This window comes from Haemaphysalis longicornis, unplaced genomic scaffold (genome assembly GCF_048455015.1).
Source record: "Haemaphysalis longicornis isolate Haplotype H1 unplaced genomic scaffold, Haemaphysalis longicornis Haplotype H1 scaffold_4, whole genome shotgun sequence".
In the NCBI taxonomy this organism is placed as follows: Eukaryota; Metazoa; Arthropoda; class Arachnida; order Ixodida; family Ixodidae; genus Haemaphysalis; species Haemaphysalis longicornis.
In genome coordinates this window covers 702,957-724,676 of record NW_027526361.1, presented here as the reverse complement: position 1 = coordinate 724,676, position 21,720 = coordinate 702,957, and the positions used below count along the sequence as shown (strand labels likewise).

The 21,720-nt window shown below is 48.7% G+C and overlaps 1 protein-coding gene across 7 annotated transcripts in view; it reads left to right on the top strand.

Moving 5' to 3' along the window:
• The window catches only part of Rols (zinc-RING finger and ankyrin repeat domain-containing protein rolling pebbles), a 403,382-nt gene that overhangs the window by 288,163 nt on the left and 93,499 nt on the right, over positions 1 to 21,720 (top strand). For all 7 annotated transcript variants that reach the window (XM_077705637.1, XM_077705635.1, XM_077705636.1 and 4 more), the window contains 3 exons: positions 1,582 to 1,804; positions 3,302 to 3,504; positions 4,906 to 5,092. In XM_077705637.1, the coding sequence (XP_077561763.1) occupies positions 1,582 to 1,804; positions 3,302 to 3,504; positions 4,906 to 5,092 (613 nt within the window). The remainder of the gene's footprint in view (positions 1 to 1,581; positions 1,805 to 3,301; positions 3,505 to 4,905; positions 5,093 to 21,720) is intronic.

Sequence of the window (21,720 nt, the reverse complement as noted above, 5' to 3'; positions counted from 1 at the left end):
CCGGGTTCGTGAGCACTCTGGCAATGTCAAAAACGGGAGTGGCAGATGGTTAGCGCATCACTGTTGCACGTGTCACCACAAACCGCACTGCGAACCGCTCCTCGACAAATGCATCATAATCGGCACGAATAAAGACAGATTAACCAGAGAAATTATAGAAGCTGAAAAAATAGATTGGTTGCAGTCTCAATGCGTGAGCACACCATCTGTATCCCTTTCTCAAAAAGAACTCTGTTATCTCAGGTGATTATAAGTGTCTCTGCGCATGTGTGGTGGTGTGCAAGTGGAAAGCGTGGCATGTATAAATTGTGGCTTTTTTCCAAACATCTTTTGTTGGTAGTTTAGTGCTCGTCCTGTTGTCCCCTTTCTTTGTCCGTGTCTAATTTGCGCTTTCAGTTCCCATTATGCATCACCAACAGGCCCAAACCATGACCCTTCTGGGAGTTGGGAAGCGAGCAGTTTCGGAGCTGTAAATACATCAGCTTTGAAAAATTTGCAATATTGCTTATGTAGAGGCACTTATCGTAGTGCGTGGCAGTCCACGTAAAAATGCAGATGTAGGCTCATTTCAAAGAGTGGAGAAAGCACATTTGTTTCTGAAAGTTTTTTGGGGCTACTTGCTGTTATGAGCAAGAAAATAATGTTTATACTGGGCAGCCACCACGGCTTCAGTCGGTGGGCTGTAGGTTCGCTTACTGGCCAGACAACGTATTTCCTCAGTGCTGCAGCAAGAAAACTCCGTGTGTGCACCAGCTGCTTGCTTCGAGCGCCACTGCTACCCCGGGCCCCATGGCGGGGAGCTGTCGGTCTTCCGCGCAGTCTACCTCAGTCCAAGCACAGCCAGCTCCCTTTTTTTTCCTTTGGAAAATTGACCTCCTTCGATGAAAAAATGTGCTTCTATGTCACTCTTTGTATTTTGCTTTGTCAAGGAAAACGATTTGACACCATTTAGGTAGTTTTAGGAACAGAATGCAGCCTATATTGCCGCGTGCAAAGGGGCCCTAAAGGCATAAAACACAACTTTATTGATTTGGAAAGAACGAGCCTTTGGTAACCCACTCGGACTGAAGCTTGAGTTTGGGCTCGTGGTTTGTACATATCAGGGTTTTCCCGATAGCCCACTCAGCTCCCATCCAGCAACAAAAGTTGTTTCCTTTATGGGGAAGAACGAAAGAAATGTTGGAAAAGCTTCAAAGCTTGGTGCCACAGTGGCGTATAAGGGGCCAGCACGCGGTGATCAGGGTGTTGAGTGCACGTTAGAATCCATTGTGGTGCGGTCAAACAGCACTGGGGGCCCCACTACAATTTCCAAGTCGTGTTTCTTGGCAGGGGATTAGGTCGGGAACGGCCATTTGCACAAGCAAGATTCGTGATGTCATAGAGAAATTTGCGGAAGGTGGCTGGGAGTGGCCACTGCCTTCCTTGCCACCTGCATTATGTCCTTGAAGTTTGTGCCATATTTGCCATCACCTTCACTGGGGCAGAGCAGTTTTTTTGTTGAATCAAACTTGCATGCCGTCTCCGTGGCCCCTTTGGGAGGGGTTGTCAGTGCCACGGGCTTTGCTGGGCCCTGGGCGGCAGGCTGCAGGAGGTGCTGAGCCTGCCCTCGTGCCGGGCGGACCCCGAGGGGGCCCTGGTGCGGGGCGTCCTGGAGCCCCTGCGCTCCTTGCCCCTGCTGGCGCACACCCGCTGCCTGCTGGTGGTGGACGCCCTCGACGAGGCCGAGCTCCACCGGCCCGACTACGGCCACACCATCGCCTCCCTCCTGGCCAGCCACGCCCACCGCTTCCCCGCCTGGCTCAAGGTACTGCCGCTCCTTCCCCCGGGGTGGAGTTCACTTTGTGGGGTGTTCGGGAACGAGGCGCCACACAACTCTGAGCAGTGAAACGCTGTGCGGAGATCTACCCTGGGAGAGGCGAGGAGGAGCCCTCCCGCTCGTGGCTGGCTGCTGCTCGGCAGAGCGCAGCGCGGACACTTTGTGCAGCAAGGCTGTGTTGCGGGGATATTTGCGCAGCACAATGTGTCCGCCCGTGATATCACGGTGGACATAGCACCGTGGCATAGCTAAAAACGAGGAGACTGAGAACATTGGCCCAGCTCAAAAGGTTGTCGCGAGTCACGCATGAACTTCACTGCACGACACTCGTTCCTCATGTTGTTCTTATTGCACGAACGCGCCTCTCGCTTCCTGGCTGTCAAGGGCGAGCCTCGGGAAGCACCCTGCTGCAGCAGGCACTGTGCAGCGCTGCAATCGTCGTCTGCTTCCTCAATCAAACTGGGCAACATAGCACAGCTGGAGCCACACAGGCGCAGGCATCCTCTGCAATTTCCATCGCCATCTGGTCTCAAAAGTGTTCTTTAACATAGGCACACTACTGAACGCCAGCAAGTGTAAGGGCATATGTTCTGGGAAATCTCAGATACTCAGGGTTTCCACTGGGCTGTTACATTAGCGAAGGCATCACAGGACCGGGCTCCGTCACCTCCGTCATGTAGTGGTAGCATGGTGGTCGAGCAGCACGTAGAAGCAGCTGCCGTGGTATTACCTGCAAAAAGCGGAAGGCAAAACCTAGCTGGTTTACTGCATGGCAAGAGACGAACAGCGACGATGCAGGCACAGCACCCTTCCGCCGGGCGAGCTTACAGCATGATTCGAACGGAGCAACAGCGGGATGCGATGCTATCAGTCGAATGAAACGCGCTTGAGGGGAGCGCATTTCATAACCCGAAGCTCCAACAGTGCAACAACTCTCCTTGTGCTTTGCACATGGACAAAAAAAGCACAGGCACACACGAATACTCTTTCCCGGGTAGCGGCGCACATTGAGCCCGAGAGGGGGGAAAGGAGGTCTCGGCGAGTGGCATCCGCTGGCAGTATCACTCTGCCTCTTCATGTCTCCGCTAGAACAGAAATTTGTATTTTGCAGCTGCCTTGGCTTGAGTTGCCACCAACGGCGTGCCCGTGCGGCGAACGTCGTCCGGCCTGTCGCAGCATGTTCGAGGAAGGCGGGCTTTTCAGCAAAGCCCAGGAGAGCTTCACCGCACTGCACCAACTTGTAGCTCGCGTGCACGTGGTAGCGGCATGCTGAATCATAGCAGGGCATAAGCAGGATCTGCAGAATTTCTGCCATCCCTGCCTACACAGTCAATTAAAAGAAATGGCTGTAGCTTTGTTACTGTCGTATGCATCACACTATAGCAACTGTTGCGGGGGTACTGGTGGTGTTCGGTCAGTCCGCCATGGGGAAGTGTAGTGGCAGCTGTGGGAGGTGTGCCTGCCTGCCCCCCCCCGGCCCTGCAGCTGGTCGTGACGGTTCGGACAGCGTTCCTGGACGCCACCCGGCAGCTGGCCCTGCCACAGATCTCCCTGGACCGGCTGTCACTGAACGAGAGCCTGATGCGGGACCTGGTGGGCTACATTCTGTTCCGCATTGAGTCCAGCTCCGCAGCACGGGCCAACATCACGGTCAACAATGGCAAGCAAGACGGCTCAGTCCATGCAAGGTGCCGGAACTCTCTTCTTGCTTGGCCTAATCAAGTAGCCATGTGCACCGGAGTTTGCCTCCCCCCTTGCAAACTGAATACCCTATTCCACATTTTGAGGCTTAGTCTTATTGCAGTCATGTGCATGGCTAATTTACAAAAATTCTGGATCTGTGATGCGAGGTGCATCGAAGCAGTAATTACTCGCATAATGATCGCACTGCTTTTTCGGAAAAATTGATGCAAAGTTTGGTGTCAATCATTGCATTGAGTATTATTTCTAGGGAACGTTTTCTCATGTACAGGAAAGGGGATGTAAATATGTTGCATTTAAGAATTCTTGAGATGGGTACTGTGAGCAGGACATCAGTTTAAACCCACCGCGGTGGCTCAGTGGCTAAGGCGCTGTGCTGCTGAGCACGAGGATGCAGGTTCGATTCCCGGCCCCAGCGGCCGCTTTTCTGATGGAGGCAAAAAGCAAGAACGCCCGTGTGTACGAGATTTTAGCCGACGTTAAAGATCCCCAGATGGTCCAAATTAATCCGGAGCCCTCCACTACGGCGCGCCTCATCGCCTGCGTTGTGTGCGCTTTAAACCGTACAATTTAAACAAGACCTATCTTTGTGATCAACATATATGTATCCCTTACGTATAAAAATTGCACTGTGCCCATTTATTTCTTAGCAAACGCTAGCTCACTCAGAGTCAAAATTCGAACTGTTACTGCACTCTGCCTCATCGAAGTCTACATCATCAACGCTTACTGCGTCTTCGTGTTTTCAGAGCAAGTCATTTCCAGTGGTGTGAAGCGAGTTTGATATCCTGAACTTCTTGAAACTATTGACGATCATGTAGTCCTAATCTTGCCACATGCTTCCAGAGTACAGGCACAAAGCAGCTCAGCTGATGTTTTTATTGCACTGATGTCTCTAGTATTGGAGTGAAATCTCATCGACTCTGAAGTGCTAGCCGGCCATGCAATCGCCATGCTTCAGAGCAGAGTCGAGTGCTTTCAACTCGAAGCGACTGTTTAATTCGCAAAGTGCCCCATTGCTAAGCTGTGACAAGACTGACAAAGCCAGCGCTGTCGCGAAATGGCGAGTTTCCTTGCAGTGGCTGTTGTCATTCCTGCTGCCGCCTGTAGTCGGCTGCCTTCCTCCAACTCAGTGGGCGGTGGCATAGCTTGCGTCGTGCTCAATAGTTGGCGCCTGGCTGTCGTGTGCCATCGGGATCATTCTGAAAGAACAGACGACTCACGTGGTACAGAACTCGTGGCGGCAAGTTGGGGGTGGGATCACTGTTCCGCAACTTTGGTTGCGGAAGTGTGGGACATCACTGTGTGCGAGTAGACACGGTGTCGGCAGTGGGGAAGGCTTGCAGTGGTGCAGCGGCGAAGGTGCCTGACTGCGGGCATCCCTGCAGGTTTGCCCAGCACGTGGCCAGCCTGAGCAAGGGCTGCTTCTTGTACGCCAAGCTGACCATGGACCTGATTGAGCGCGGCCACCTGGTGGTCAAGAGCAGCAGCTACAAGGTGCTGCCGGTCAGCCTCAGCGAGGTCTACCTGCTCAACTTCAACCTCCGCTTCACCACCACCAGGGCCTTCGAGAGGGTCAGCTCCCAGTTAATGGGCATTTGCTTTGTCTCCGGCCTTCACCTGTCTTTAATTCTGCTGCAGTGTCGCCCCCTGGCTGGGCCTCGCGAAAGGGCGGGTCTTGCGGTTCGCCCTGGATGTTTAGTCGCAATCCCCTTGAGTACCACTTGTATGATTTTTAGGATCCATTTTTAGCAATGTGCAGCGAGGGAGGCCATTTTGTTTTGCTAATTTGCACAACGGGAGAAATTTGTGCGAGGTGGATTCGGCAACTGCATATACACGGCGCGATGTTTATTTACGTGTACAGCATGTGTTGCAACAGTGAAGAAGAGTTCATGCTTGCAAAAAAAATCAATTTGTGAGCACTGCAATTTACTCTTGAGTGGCGATGTCATTCTTGCATTCATGTGATTTTGGGAATGCAATATGTGGTAACTGCATAGAGTGTTCACGCATGAATCGTGGCTATATTTCGCACATCGTCCACAAATGTGGTGGTTTGAGTGTTTGCGTGGGAATTTCTTGTGCTGATGGCTGCGTATCAATCAGCGGGCAGTTGTCTGCCCCACATTTACTATATTGACATAAATTCACCTTAATTGCATCAATTTCGATTGCTTTGTGGTACGATTTATGCAGGAAAGGCATTCGCAATTACTTTGAGCAGCCAGCTGCAGTTCAGTTGGCCATGTCTGGGAAATGCGAGTTCTTTTCTAGTGGATGCAACTGCATTTGGGCAGTAAGATGACAGCATAGTATTGGACAGGTGAGCTATGTAACACAATGTGATGTACATACCAGTGTTGCGGAATGGGCATCCCCATTCCATTCCATTTCCATTCCAAGGAATTAGAACTTGTTGCAGTTCCATTCCTTTCAATTCCTCGTAACGACAGAAGTTAGCCCATTCCCATTCCTGGAATGAACGGGCAGTTGAATTCCGTTCCTTTCACTCCTCAACGTAAAAAGTACCTCAAGTGCCCGATCGAGTTACCGAGGAACGCAACATGAACCTGACGTTATCATACACATTGCAAAAGTATGCAAAATGTGTCACATCAAAGTTGCGAGATCGTAGCAACTTGGTTACATATCTCATGCAGAACAACCACCCTTCTAATGCAAACATTCACTACCCCTTCCTAACAAAAGTAGAGAGAAGCGCAAAAGCTGGAAGTGCGTCCAACTTTCGCTGTCCAACCGATTGTCAAACCTTCAAACACCCAGATCGCAAGCGAAGATTTTTCTCGCACTAAGTAAACGCATCTACAAATGATCTAAATGTACGGCATTAGGTGGTTTATGACATAAAAGTATACTATTGTGCTCCTTCGTGACTGATGCGTCTGTTGTCTTATGTAGAACCGTTCCTTTGTCGCGATTTTCAAGTAACTGTTTTGACACAGTGGAAGCCCGGTTTTAGAAAGAGAAAGAAAGGCTTGACAGTTAAACCCGGATGTAACCAAGTCGACAAAAATTTGCATTTTTTCGTTGCATCCAGACTTTAGTTACAGTTGAACCTCGTTATGAGATAGTACATGGATATAAGAGACAAATGGGTATAAGAGACACTATTCACCCACATGGTTGGCTGCACTATCTCTCCCATTAAATGGACCTCCTTTACGGGACTGGGAATGGGACGATCGACTATTTTATGGGAATGGGACGATCGACACTGCATAAGTGGCGGCGCAGGCTACATAGCCGGAAAATGTTCAAGCAGGGTCCGACAGTGGGACGGGCTATTATTGCACGCTAGTAATTTTGGTCATCTATCTGAAGTGAAATTTAATGCCAAAAGGGGGGTGGATAAACATACCAACGTTACTAAAATTACGATCTTGGTGAACGTGCACCTGGGGTATTGAAATGGGAGGGCCGGTGGGGTGCGACGTCACCTCATTTTGCGCAACTTTTGCCTTGACGGGTCTACACTTGTACGTAAAGCAGAGTCTGGGATTACAAAAATAATTTCGGCATTCACATGATAATAAAAGTGTCTTACGATTCCTTAGTTTTTCAATTCAATATTTTCAATGGACCTCCACTCTATCTATGCATAGAAACCAAGAATTTAAAAGTGGTTTGTAAAAAGGTAGCGCAGTTCGTACCTTGCGATAATCTGGTAGAAAAAACTTTATTGAAAGGATGGTTCAGTGTTATGTACGTTCAAAACCGATTAAAAAATGCACTTTTCCCCCCCAAGTTGCCAAAAATATGATTTTTTAAGCTCCTAAGGTGACGTAATAAATGTCGTTCTTCTGATCCAAATCAAGGTTCCTCTGCTCCAAAACCAAGATTTCGCTGCTCCAAAAACTGCTCCTAAATCTGATTCAGCTGTCTCACCCCTGCCTCAGCCAAAGCCGTTCAATACAGGCCATTATTTATGACCCCCTCATTTAAAGTGACAGAACGATATCATGATAGGAGCTTTGGCAAAATAAAGAAGTATGGTCAGGCAGTTTGTTTCAACGAATGAGCATCCTATATGCATGACGACCTGGTCAAAATTTTGAAATGAGGCCTTTCTACCTGAGTAGTGGCGGTGCTCCAGCTCTTAAGCCGACGACACGTAATCGGGCACGTTTGTACCCAGGTGCAAAGGCCACATGCACAGAAACACAGCAACCAAACCATGAACAAGTTTGGCACAACTGGACGAGAGGGCCGCACATTCAAATCAAAGCAAAGCACGGTGTCGCACTGCTGAGAGCTGTCAAAACACTCGCAAACAAGGGCGTGGCTGGAGCTGGAACTGTTAGAAACAAACTCCCTTTGGCAGCTGTGTCTTCTGCATTGTCGAATATGATATGTAATGTAATCGTATATCCCAGCTGCCCACTGCCGTGGAGCGTGGAGGTACAAAGCTCAGTAACACATCCAAAGCTCACTTCTTACGCTTATGGCGGGTGCCGGGCACCCACGGAATTGTCGTTTCGCTGCCTTGGTTTCAATTTCACTCCATGTCGTGCAAGCGGATCCGAGCATCGGCGTCGTCATCAGCACTCGAACAGCATGATGTGTCGATGCTTAATTAAGCCCCGGGGCCCACCTGCCAGATGCCCACCCGGGCGGCTTACGAGTTGCAGTGCTCCTCATTGCACACCGGGTACGGATTCGGTTACCCCATGTGCCGAGTGTGCGCTCTTGTTTTCGTCACCGGCACTCCGTTTGAGATATACGGGCGCAGTCGTTCCCACAGACTAATTAAGTAGCCGGAAGGCGCCAGCGATGGTGGTGCCATCGTCTAAAAATCACCACTTCATTGCCATTCCATTCCGGGCAACAAGTGCTTTAATTCTATTCCCATTCCACTTCTCCAAGCGTTGTCCTCATTCCAGCATCTCGAAAAAGTGGAATGAATCCGGGGCCATTCGAATTCTGGAGTGGTAACTTCGCAACGCTGGTACATACAAACAGCAAGGAAACTTTATTTAGCCGTGAGATCGAGCTGGTAAGTGGGATCGAGATCGAGCTGGCGGCCTGCCATCGTCGCCCTGTTAGCGAGCCAAAGCTGCTTACTTGGGTCCGAGCTGGCAAGTTCACTCTCCCACTGCTCATATGGAGGACTGGGAATTGGTTTGAAGGGCATGCCCGAACCACCTGGAAGAGCGTTGCTGGGCTGCCGCAGTGCCCGCACCGGGGGCTGTATATGGTCGGGTGAGCGGCGTGTAGTCGTGTGGGATGCATAGATGTGTTTGTTTGTCCGAGGGCGACTGGTTGTTCTTTTGTTAATTTTTCTGCCGGTGGCGGGCTTCGTGTGAGCATGTAGTGTTGGGTGATGTCGTATGTAAGAAGTGAGTGTCTGGTCCTGTCGTCGTCCTCTTGCGGTGCCCGGCGGGCAAAATCTCGGGCGTGAGCATGAGCCGCTGCATTGCCGCAAAGAGATGAGTGGGCAGGTGTCCAAATGATTTTGATTGTTCTTTCAGGAGGGTTTTGGGCTAGGACGCGGAGTGCTTTCATGGAAATCCTTCTGGCTATGTACTTTCGACACGCCGCTTCGAGTCTGTGATAATGATCTTGGCTTGAGTCTGGGCTATAACTAATGCGAGCGCCGCTTCTTCCGCTTCGAGGATGGTACCCTGGTGAAGCGTGATACTAGTAATAAGACCAGTAGGGGTTGCGACAACCGCTTTTTTAGTATTTTCACGTGCGTAATGTGCCGCGTCTGCAAATACTGTTGTTTTTGAGTGGCAGTACAGCTTTTCAAGAGTTTGTGCCCTGGCTGTTTTTTTTTTTGTGCCCTGGCTGTTTTTCAGCCTTCATGGTGCTTAGAAGTCATGCTTCTTGGTAGTGGGGCAATTTTTCAGCTTCGATCTAATTTCCAGTGGTATGTCTTCGGCAGTCTCCATTTCCATTAAGAGGGGACGCGGGTCTTAGAATGGTCAAAAATGGCCAAAATATCGATTTTGAGAAAATCCAATTTTTGGAATTATTGTACCTTCAAGCACCTGCCTTCAAAATATCAACGCGAAATTCCATCGGGAAATACTCTAAAATCATGTTTTGAAACGCCTCGAGGGCCACGAAATGCCCCGAATTGGGCAAAAGTTGCTTCAAATTCCCGCGGGCGAGGCAGCCGACCGATCGCCGCCATCTTGGTCTTGTTTTGAAGCTTGTTTCTTTGTGCGCATTTTGCGATATCTCAAAATGGCGTCGCTTGAGTAGAACGACCGCCCTTGCCAGTTTTCCGAAGGCGCCTCCTCGGCCGCCGATTGGCTAGAGCGGGCGCGCGCGGTTTCAGTTCGCCATACGACCCCTCCCATTGGTCGGCGCGAGGGCTGTCATGGCGGTCGCCATCATGGCGTCTGCTACGCGCGTCTGACGGAGTCCGCTCTTCTGGCGCAGCGCTCGCTTAGAGCAGTTTTAAGTGCGAATGCACTTCTTAAGCGAGCCTGAATCGTCTGCCGCCGTCGTCCGCATAGCAACAGCTGCGGGTGCGCGCGCTCCTCGTCTTCCCTAGCAACGGGGGGAGATGGGCGCGCGCTACTCTCCTCCTCCTCTCTCCGCTCAGTGACTGCGGGTGTTGGGCGCCTCCTCTCCACTTCGGGCGGGAGAGAGGGTATTAGTCGAGCGCGCGCCGTCGTCGAGAGCGGTCGCTGGTCCTGCATCTCGATAACGATGATGGCGGACCGGGCAACGGTACCAGCAATAACGAGTGAAATATCTTTCTTTGCAGTTGTGTGTGGGTGTGTAATCTCTCGACTACTCATTAAGATCACGATATCCACCGTAATCGTGCAATCAACAACCGTGCATTCGCACTTACACACTCTCCCCCTCGGGGAAGTGCGGGGGAATTTTTTTTTTACGGTTTCTTCTAATTCTTCCATCGCGTACTTTCGTGAATGATGCCAGGAGACGCACGTTTGAAGAAGACGACCCGTCATGCACACGGGAAGCGAAAGCGTCGTCCGCCTATCCCAAAGTCGCGTGGTGCGACTTCGGGCCGCTCGACTCCGCCGGATGAGAATCGTTCGCCGCCTCGTATTGCCTCGCCTGCCCCATCGCCTGACCAACCACCTCCGGAATCCATACCTGGTCCAAGCACGTCCTGCTGGCTTGACACGAGGTATTACACGGCGGAGGAGACCGCCGCGCGTACGGAACACGCGGACGAGGTCAAGCGCGGAATGGAGACCAAGTCAGCAACGCAGCGGAAATTCGACCTCCTTGAAGTGGATTTGGCGCACTCAGAGGAAGAATCCGGCACAGATTTTGTCTTAGTGGATTTTGCAATGCTGAAGGACCTTTTTGCGCACGTCAGGTGCGGCAAGTGCGGGCTGGCGGCGCCGGATTTGAGGAAGCCTGACCGGCAGTATGGCCTCGCCGTGAAGCTCGAGGCGACGTGCTCGGTTTGTGAACACCGTGTGGAACGTTTTTCCTCGCCAAGGACCGAAGGATCTAGCAATATCACTCTTTTTGAAGTGAATATGAGGGCTTTGAAAAGTATTCAAAGCATCGGGAAGGGGGTGACTGCTCTGTCAGATTTTTGTGCTAGTATGAACTTGTCCCACAGAGGCCTGCACCACAAGACATTCCAAGCGCACTTGAGGAAAGTGGTTCAGTTTTGCGAGGACACTGCAGCAGCCTCTGAAGCTGATAGTGTGCGTGCCATCAAGGACTTGTACTCGGACCTTGGTCAGCCGCCAAACAACATAGATGTGATGTTTGATGGCACGTGGATGACAAGGGGACGGTTGTCACACATTGGAGTGGGCTGCATCATTGAAGTGTACACCGGCTTGGTGATTGATCATGTAGTCCTCTCTAACTTTTGCTTAGGTTGCGCCATCGGATCCAAAGCTTCAAATGAGGGCTACGAAGATTGGCTGGCAAACCATGAGTGTCAGCGAAACATTGACTGTGGTGCAGGACGCATGGAGGTAGAGGCAGCCCTGATAATGTTCTAGCGCTCGCTCTCCAAGAATGGGCTGCGGTACACAACCGTGATGTCCGATGGAGATAGTCGCACCATGCACGGCTTGAAGGAAAAAGGCGTCTATGGGTTTATCCCCATAGGCAAAGAAAGTTTGCCTTTCGGCTACATTTATTTTCCCCGAAAGACCCTTTTGAGGGCCAACAACATGATGCATTTGCGGAAAACGCACTGCGCAGTGTCCGACCCCTGTATCCTCTCAAACTTCCAGCATAAAAACCGCGAATGAAATAGCCTCACCAAAGAACAAAAAAAGGGGGGCACCTAAAGCAAGTTTCACCCTCACACTTTTGCCGTACACAATATTCTGGGTACCACAGTGCACTGTAATAGATGATGGCACTTCACGAAGGACTGTTGCAGTTTTCACAACGCCACCAAGACACCACCAGATTTCACAACGCTAACAAAATGCCAACCGATTCGAAGTCGATAAATTTTGCTAAATTCCTGATGGGGTCCGTTACTTGGCCTTTTGTATCTCCAGTTCTAGTTGACATTTTTGGAATCCAAAGACAGATTTGAAAATGGGAAGAACATGTCTTTGTTACTGGGAAATTTTGAAGCTACACTACTGACGGTTCATCTCATAACACATGGCCAAACTTCAAATGCAGTTTTCTCAGTTTCATATTTTTGGTCACTTCCCTCAGCCTTACGCAGCTTTTTGGAAACTTCTTTTTGCTTCATAAGGTCAATCTTGGTACCATTTTTTTCAGTACAGCCTGAGGCAGCCGATGACATTCTTAGTTTTTCTGTTTAGGCTACGCATAAATAATGACTTGCAGTTATTTTGATGAGCCAAAATATCCAATACTGCCATTTTTTGTACTTGACATATTTTTTTAGGATGCCGTGACTTTAGAGAAAAACGAAGAATGTCATCGGGTATGGGAACTCTCTGGCTATCCATTCATGTAATTAAAAGCGACAAAATGCAATGCGAAAGTTCATTAAAGCTGCGTAAGAAATTACCTAATTGTGGTTTAGACTTTGTATGATAACTTTTGAACTAACAGCACCAGCTCAAATATAATTGCATATTTGAAATCTACAGAGAAAAGCACATCCGTGTGCAAATTTTCATAAGTTTCTACCCATAAATAAAAAAGTTAGTTTTAAGACCCTCGTCCCCCCTTAACGGGGCGTATCCCAGGTTCATGAGTACCTGCCGGCCTGTCGGGGTAGTGCTTACCGTACTTACCCGATTCTAACGCGCACCTTTTTTCCGCAAAAATAGGCCGAAAAATCGCATGCGCGTTAGAATCGGATACGAAACCGAAACTGCCAAAACAGCTGAAATTTCGTTCCACCCATCGCCATCGCCATCTCAAGATGGCGCCAAAGCTTTTAGCAACAATTTTTCAGATCTAGGCGCCTAGGCTTTTCTTTCGGCGTTCACACAAATCGTCAAATTATTCCACTTGCGTGCTTGATAACAGCAATGGCAGCAGCGGCAACGAAGGTGCGCCGCTTCCGCGGCTTACGAGCGGCTCCCACGCGTTCACAACGAGCGGTTGGCTGAAGCGTATGCCTCTGGAGAAGCTCGCGGGATGGGCATGCGAGGCGCGGGCCACGATCCCATCGAACATGGTTGAACGTTCGTTCAGAAGTGTGGCATCGCGAACACGCTTGACGGCACCAATGACGAGATGTTGCGGTCATTGGAAGGCGACAAGGAGCTCTCGGAGAGCGACGAGGACTGAGATTGAGATTACTTTGGGGAATAAATCGCCCGTTTCTCTCGCATTCGTTTTTCTTGCTCACAAACTTCCTTGCGCGTTACAAACGGAGGTGCAAGTTTTTTAGGTTTTTTTGCCTGGAAAATCGGGTGCGCGTTAGAATCGGGGGCGCGTTAGAATCAGGGGTGCGTTAGAATCGGGTAATTACGGTAGTCGTGCTTTCTGGGCGTTCAGGTGCGCCTCTGTAAGCTCGTCTATGGTATTGTGCACCCATAGCGCCATCAAGTGAGAAGTAGAAGGGCTTGTTGGAAGCCCGAGGGCTTCTTAAAAGGCCTTTCGCACAATGGTGTCGATCTTGTGCCTCTCTGCGGCCAGGAGGGTGGGCGTAGGGGGCGACGCACGTAATTCGGGAAATGACGGAGGTTGCTGACAAGGCCACTCGCCGCAGTATGTACCGTATTTACACGATTGTAAGTTGACTTGAATGTAGGTCAACCCCCGCAAAATTCTATCCCCCCCCCCCCCCCCCCCCCAAAAAAATGTAAGCGCAGGAAGCAGCTCGTTTGAACGCTGCTGTGAACGAGCACCGAGAGAGTTCTTCGGACCTAGGCATCACCCCCGGAAAATCTTTTCAAAAGATTTTCCGGTGACAGTCCCAGGGGGTGACGGCCCAGGGCACTCATGACAGACAGGACAATTCAGCACAACACTGAAGTGACACAAGAACACGCGGCAACACGGCCGCCTAGAAACTCGTATCACAAGGTGAAGCTATTCTGTCAACTACCAATACCCCCCATACAGCGGCTCTTCCATCAATGATCGATGCTCCTTCAAGAGCCGTACGCTCGTGGTGTGCGCAGTAGATGTTAAAAAAGAACAGCTTTTGTATAAGCACGTGGAATAACCATGCGCTGTGGGTTGAGCGGGAAACTTTATTTCCAATCATGAGAACACATTCGCTGCGAGATAACACCCATCGAAGCTACCGGCAGCGGCACTGCCGCGCATCATCACAACAAACACGGCGGCTGGCACTAGTGGCCGCTCGCTATTTCCTTTGATTTGTGAGTATGTCACTCGCATTCAAAAAACGTTTTGTTCGTCTCTAATAAACAAAATGTGTATTACCGAATCCCTTGAATCAATGCACGGAACACGGCAACGTACGCACAATCGTATCATGTTTAGTACATTTCCGAACGTGCTGGTGGAAGGTTAGTTGCTCTAGGTACGGTGGACAAAGCGCACAGGTCGGGAGCGCCAACTTTCTAAGTCGGCATCAGCTTTAACCCATACAAAAATATTGTATGGTCGGCTATAGAAAATCCTTTTTATGGTCGCCTTTAGCTATTTGGCCCAATAATCTTTAGACTTTTCTATGGCTGTCTTTAGCGATTCGTATCGCCATTCCTATGGGTGTCTTTAGCTTCTTCTATAACCGGTTCTACGGCTGTCTTTAGCTATTCTTATCGACATTCCTATGGGTGTCTTTAGCTTCCTGTATAGCCGGTTATATGGTTGTCTTTAGCTATTAGTATCGACATTCCTATGGGTGTCTTTAGCGTCTTCTGTAGCCGGTTCTGTGGTTGTCTTTAGATATTCGTATCGACATTCGTATGGCTGTCTTTAGCTTCTTCAATAGCCGGTTCCATGGTTGTCTTTAGCTATTCGTATCGAAATCCCTATGGGTTTCTTTAGCTTCTTCAATAGCCGGTTCTATGGCTGTCTTTAGCTCTTCTTTCGATATCGCTATGGCTATAGAAGAATCTAAATACACCCATAGGAATGTCGATAGGAATGGCTAAAGACAGCCATAGAAATGTCTAAAGATAATTGGGCCAAATAGCTAAAGACAACCATAAGAAGGTTTTTCAATAGCCGACCATACAATATTTTTGCATGGGCTGCAGCCAGAAGAGAATCACCACTACTTGAAACACAGCGACAGCAGCAGCCGCTGAGAAATTATTAGCACGATGCCATGCCGGCATAGAGCCTTGCAGATCTCTAGAACTTCTCCTGCGGCACTTAGGTTGTGTGCCTAGCTGCATTCTGTAATATATGCTCCGTGAACACTTCAGCGATATAGGGGGAGTGCGAGGTTGCGATTGCAAACACTTCGCCAGTTTTTATTCACAAAAGGCTTAAACACAGGCATTCAAGGAAAGCTAAACCAATGGGTTTATTCATTCCATTCATTACATAAAGGGCTACTATCTATGCCACTTCTCCACCAGTAAACAGTTGTTCACATATACGCCGATCGAAAAACACAGCAGACGCATTCCAACACTCGGGCTCGCGCTTAAGTGACTCGCTCGACAGCCACAGTACACGGCACATTCCCCGCGAACGCACGCCGAGACACAAATACCTACAGGTGCTGGGTAGTCCACAGAAAAGAGAGCACTCAGAAGTCGTTCATTACTTCATTACACTAAGTACTCAACGCACACAGCTGCAAGTATGGTGGCTAAAATGGAAATGCACTCTCAATAAAACAATGAAGACGGTCGCACACAATGCAATGATAAAAAAACGTTTTTCCATGTTCACTCAATTAGTTCCTTGTAAGTTTTCTCAGTTCGCGAAAAAATAATTATTTTTGTCACATCACCGCGGCCAAATCTTCACTTCTGTGTACGTTGCAATGCCCATGTGGTGCAGGGTAGTTTAGAAAAGTATTTGTCAACACCAAAAAAAGTCCTGCATTTCTCCCACTGTACAGTCTCTTCAGTTCGTAATACAGTTAAACCTCGATGTAACGAACTTCAATGTAACGAAACCCTCGATGTAACGAACCACGGAATGTTTTGTAACTTTAAGTGTATGCACACCATGTATTTTCACCCTCTGTGTAACGAAGTCCCGTTTGCCGAAATTTCAATGTAACGAAGTTTCATGGAGAACTAGGCACGGAATTTAAGTTGTAGAGGTATATTTTGGGAGACGCAAGCGCCGAAATGGGGTCTCAATAAAACGCGAACGGCAACACAGGCCGCCCAATGCCGCGGATGCAGCGAGCCACGGGTCTGTGAGCGAGCCCCTTGCCTACAAACTGCGTGGCGTGCATACACGGCTGGTGCACTGTTTCTGTCGGAGCTTAATCGTCTAGCGGGCATCAGCGTGAACCGCATGGAGCGTTTTCTCCCCGCAAAAACTCAAAACGCGCCCCGCAAGTCACAGGCGCGCTTACGCAGCCGCGGAGACCACCCGCGCTATGTGGGTAGCTCCAGCGACCACTTCCAACCGCTCGCTGAAACGCAACTCAAGCAGCAAATAAGAGGGCCACGCGAGAAAAAAAAAAGCGGATAACGTTGGCGAAATTTTCATAGTAAAACGTCATGCGCGCCGCTTACGAAAGCGCCCATCAAACATCCTCTGCGGTGGTAAGCCTAATCGCCCCTTGCGGGGCCGCCGCCGCCGCATGCCGCCGTTTTGCCCTTCGTTCGAGTTCGCTCATGCTTGTTGGGTTTCATCGTTACAGCAACCATTTGTGAATCTTTATGAGCCTCGTGCGCGCGTTTTTTTCACACCCGCGTCCGCGATTGTGCGCCTGCGGCGGCTTTTGCGCCAGGAAGTGACTCGCGCTGCACGCGGCAGTGGGTGGAGCCTGACCAGTTTCGCCAATGGGGAGGCGCGCACCCTATGGCGGGAGCTTCGAAGCGCTCGGGCATGCCGAGGATATTTGATTGGCGCTTTCGTAAGCGGCGCGTATGACGCTTTGTAGTGAAAATTTCGCCCACGTTATCCGCTTTTTTTTCTCGCATGCCCCTCTCGTTTGCCCCTCGAGTTGCGTTTCAGCGAGCGGACGCGGTCGCTGAAGCTACTCAGATCGTGCGGGTTGTCTCCGCGGCTGCGTCAGCGCGCCCGTGGCTTGCGGGGCGGGCTTTTGCGGGGAGAAAACGCTCCATGCGGTTCTCTGATGCCCGCGTAGACGGTTAAGCTCCGATAGAAACAGAAAGCGTGCGCCAGCCGTGTATGCGCGCCACGTTTTCTTTTGCAGGAAATGCTTCACCGGATGAACACTTCATTAAAACCGCGAATTTCATTGTAGCGAAATTTCAATGTAACGAAGTAAATTACGGATTTTACCGACTTCGTTACATCGAGGTTTAACTGTATCACTCACCCTGAAGTTTTGCGTACGATGAAATTCCTGTCACAGTATCGCAGGGATCCATTTTCGCATGACTTGAAGTTGATGTTGAATTAATTGTAACACTGTCACCGTAAACACCTAAATTTACGACACCGAATAGCGACACATTTGCTTGGCATCACACCATCTACACGAGCACATTGCCGTCGAGTGGTAAATTCCCAGCACCAGGCAACACGTGCCCTGCCCGCGCACATGAGCAAGGAGACGAAATGTGGCTGACTGAGTACATCCAGGTATACGCAGGTCCATCGCGATAGCAAGTGCGGCGATACGTGCCCATCTTTCGATCTTTTTCTAACTTGTTCGCTGGTAATTATTTTTTTGGTAAATACAAGATTGCTTAAAGTTTTGCTTTCTTTATTTGAAAAAGTTGTATCTGTTCTCAGTACTCAGGGAAAATTGTCTGTCGCTAGCATTGCTGCGCGCAGGAATACTAACACAGAGCGGACCGCACGGCGTGTCCTTCGGTACCCATCGCCAAAACCAGTATGCCAAACAAACAACAGAAAATAAAACAGGAAGCAGGGGTGTCCCCTCTACCTTTTCATCGCTCCCCAGAATTTCCTCACCGCGCCTCCTTCGGTCCGGCGTGGGTCGCTCTCCCCCTTTCTCAATGACTAATCTGAAAGTGGGCTTCGTGGGAGAAAGAATGCGATTGTTCACAGCTTCCACCATATTTCTGAGAGAGCGTACCGTGGGCCGTGAAAGTTTTTTCCAATCTGCTTCGACGCTGTGAGGGCCGTTTTAAGAGAAGCCCGCTTTTTCACTTGACCGCAGCAGCGAAGGGCCGCAGAGGAAGAATTCTCCGAAATTATACGTCTTTTGGTCAAGGTTCATTTGCAAGGTCTGCCGACGTGCAGTATCCGAAGTTGCAACCTGAATTTGAGCGTTAATCAGTAGCTTCCTTTAATTGTACTTTTCCCGTATTGTTGGTAGAATAAGTACCTAACCTTATTGAACAAATACGCTCATATAACCGGCCGATCAACCTCATCATCGTTATCCAATCTGTGTTGTAGATGTAGCTAGGTAAATCATGAATATGAATTTTGCGTCATAAGTCATATTGAAACCAGCAGAATAGTATTTAATGGTTGCTTGAATTATACCTTTATAGGCTAACACTTTTCGATTAGTGGCTGGAGACTTGGAGCCTTATGTTACTATGTAGTTAGCTAAAGAAGCCTTTATGGATGCAGGCTTGTAAGTTCTGCGCCAAACGCTTTCTTAAAGGAAAGCTGAAGCGCTTTCCAAAAAAATTGAGTTAGATTAACAGTTATATAGTTTCTTGCGCGCTGATTCTGAATATCACATTGAAATTTATCGTACATGAGTCCAAGTGGCATTTATCTTGCAAAAAGCGCGGCCCCGTTTGAAAGACGCGCGTTTTTCGTCTTTTGACGCCCCTGATTGGTTGCGCCCGTCATGACGTCAAAGGAGGACACCCTTCGGCCGCGCGGGTTGTCGGAAGCATTGCGAACGATCGCACGGTTGCCTTTGCGGCAATTTAGCTTGCAGTTTAATTTTCGCACATGACTGGAAGTTTGTTTTATAATTTCCCGTGCTGTTGGTTCAATTATGTTGGAGCTTAAATTTGCTTTACACGACAGAGAACCCCAAAGCAGTGACTGTGACGTCGACTAGTGGGTTCCATCAAAATATTTTTGAATTAGGCAACCAGCATAGGGGGATTTTATACCTTATGTTTATATTAGGTACTGCCTTAACTGTTTCTTATTATACACAAAACTATTTATGCCGAAGATTAATGGGCGTTTTATGAACAATCTACCAGCGAAAAGCACGTACGTGCACTGCGCGAAAAAATAGCGTTCATGCGCTGTAAACGTACATGCGAGACACATCTTGCCGGTACACGCATAAACCAACAAGCAGACTCTGCTTCCGCATTTCCTTTGTTCGTTGTCGCCCACCCAAGCCCCGTTACTCATCCCCGTACACAGACCCACACGCGCGCGCCATTTCGGTAGCGGCGCTACGGCGCCTCCGCGATTGCTAGCTGCACTTCGATGAGTGGCGTCTTACTACTTCACATGCATTTATTCTGAAAACACTGCAGCATACTAGTGCCTGCTCAGCTTTATTGGCTCTAGTAGGGCTTGATTTTCGCTTGTGCGTTGCGCATTCTGCTACAATATTACGGCCACCTCGTTACCAGTTGGACAAGGCAGTTACGTTGTAGTTACGTTACTTTAGGTAACAATCACCAAACGTTTGTGATAATGAATCGTTGGCCTGTTTCAGCATTTCTAGATTTAAGCATTTACCGCGCTAGTCGGACAGAGGCCGTATATTTACTCTTCGCTCCTAATTTTTTTATTATCATCATTATATATATCACCGACTATCACTGGAGCACTCTTGAGGTTCAGTGACAACAAGTGCTTGCCAGGTTATAATATGCAGCCACACAGAATCTTGGGCAAAAAATTAGGCCCCCGCAGTCAACACGAATTATGGCACGGTGGTGGTTCGAAGTGGTGTTTTTTTTTTAATTCCTGACAAACATCACCTTATCGTGACATGTATACTTGCAAAATAAGTAATCTGGTTGTCTTGGTTCTTTTACTGTGTAGGAATACTGTTTCCTCTCAGCCGGGAGAGAACTTCTATCAGGATTGGCCCCTTGTTTTAGTTTCGCCAAAAAATTGTTTTTTTGAACACTGTTCTGAGCCCATAGGGAAAGAAAACCGACGCGTTTAACGAAACAAGTATTTCCTGATCAAATGTGACTTGGTTTCTGGAATGGAACGAAACATCCCCGGCCAAAGTACAGCAGTATTCCCCATCCTTCCTAAATCTAAAATCTAATGTGAACATTCACGTCCGTCGCATCAAAAAAAAAAAAAAAAAAACCCGCAATGGAGCGGTTTACAAAGTATTTAACGTAGTGTAGTATATTCTCTGTCATCAAGCACATCCACCTTGGCGTGGCATTATTCTGCTTAGGAATACGGCATGATAACGTATGCCTCGTTTGGCGTTCGCGCATACTTTTTGAACACGAAAATTGTACAAATGAGTGCTATCAACCACAACAACAACAAGTATCATTCACAAGGAAACACGGCGAAAAGAGCATGACCGAGGCGGCCGATCCGGCCGGAAGTCCAAGTATGACGTTTTTCAGCCGGTTTTCGCCCGCGCTCTTCGGTCTTCCGGCATCGCGCGGCGAGATGGGGGCGGGGCATCGGGCCACTTTTGTTTGCTCATTGCGCCGCTTCTATTGCATGTATTGCGAAAATATTTCGTACACATGAACTATTCAATGTGTACTTGCTGCTAGTCAACTTTTCTTTTAATTGTAAAACCGCTTCACCTTCCCTTTAATGCCGGCAAAATGTTCCTTAATTCTCACACGTCTAAAGGTTTACAGTTATATATTGTACTATACCCAGCCGCAGTAGCTTTTATGGCTGCCTCTCTTTAGCTTTAAAGCAAATTCTCTCCAATAGCTGGCAGAAGACACCCGTATGGTTCCAAGTTTGTAGACTTAGAGCTAAACGGCCCATAGCCAGCCAAATGAGCTTTTATGGCTTTTTCTCTATAGCTTTAGGACGAACTCTTTTCAATAGCTGCCAAAAGACAGCTGAATGGTTTCAAGTCTGTAGACTTAGAGCGAAACAATGGCCTATAGCCAGCCGAATGAGCTTTAATGGCATTCTCTCTATAGCTTTAGGACGAACTCTTTTCAATAGCTGGCAAAAGACAGCTAAATGGTTTTGAGTCTGTAGAGTTAGAGCTAAACAACAGCCCATAGCCAGCCAAAAGAGCTTTTGTGGCTGTCTCTCTTTAGCTTGAGGACATATTTTTTCCAATAGCTGGCAAAAGACAGCTGAATGGTTTCAAGTCTGCAGACTTAAAAGCTAAACAATGGTCGATAGCCAGCTAAAAGAGCTTTGCCACGGCTGGTCTATAGAACTGAAGCCATACATATTTCTTTATCTGGCTACAGTAACCTGAATAGCTGTGACTCTATAGACTAAACACACAAGGATGTTCTATAATCGTCTAAAGAGAATTGTATGGTTTACAGTCTTTAGTGCAGGATCTATAAAAACTTCAATAGCTGGCTATAGCTTAATTTATGTCTTTTTATGGGTGACCATAGAGACCCATAGGCGGCCATAGCTCACCATACATTTTTCAATGGACGCCCATAAGGCATTTTTGTATGGGATTATTGACGCTAGAATGTACGCAATGGTAAACGCTACGCTTCGACCATAACCATAGAAGCGAGGGTGTTACACTTTCCCCAGCTCATAGCACCCCTGATTTCTCATTTCTCTTGCTGTTACAAGTGGCACCAAGTTCGATTTCGATTCTA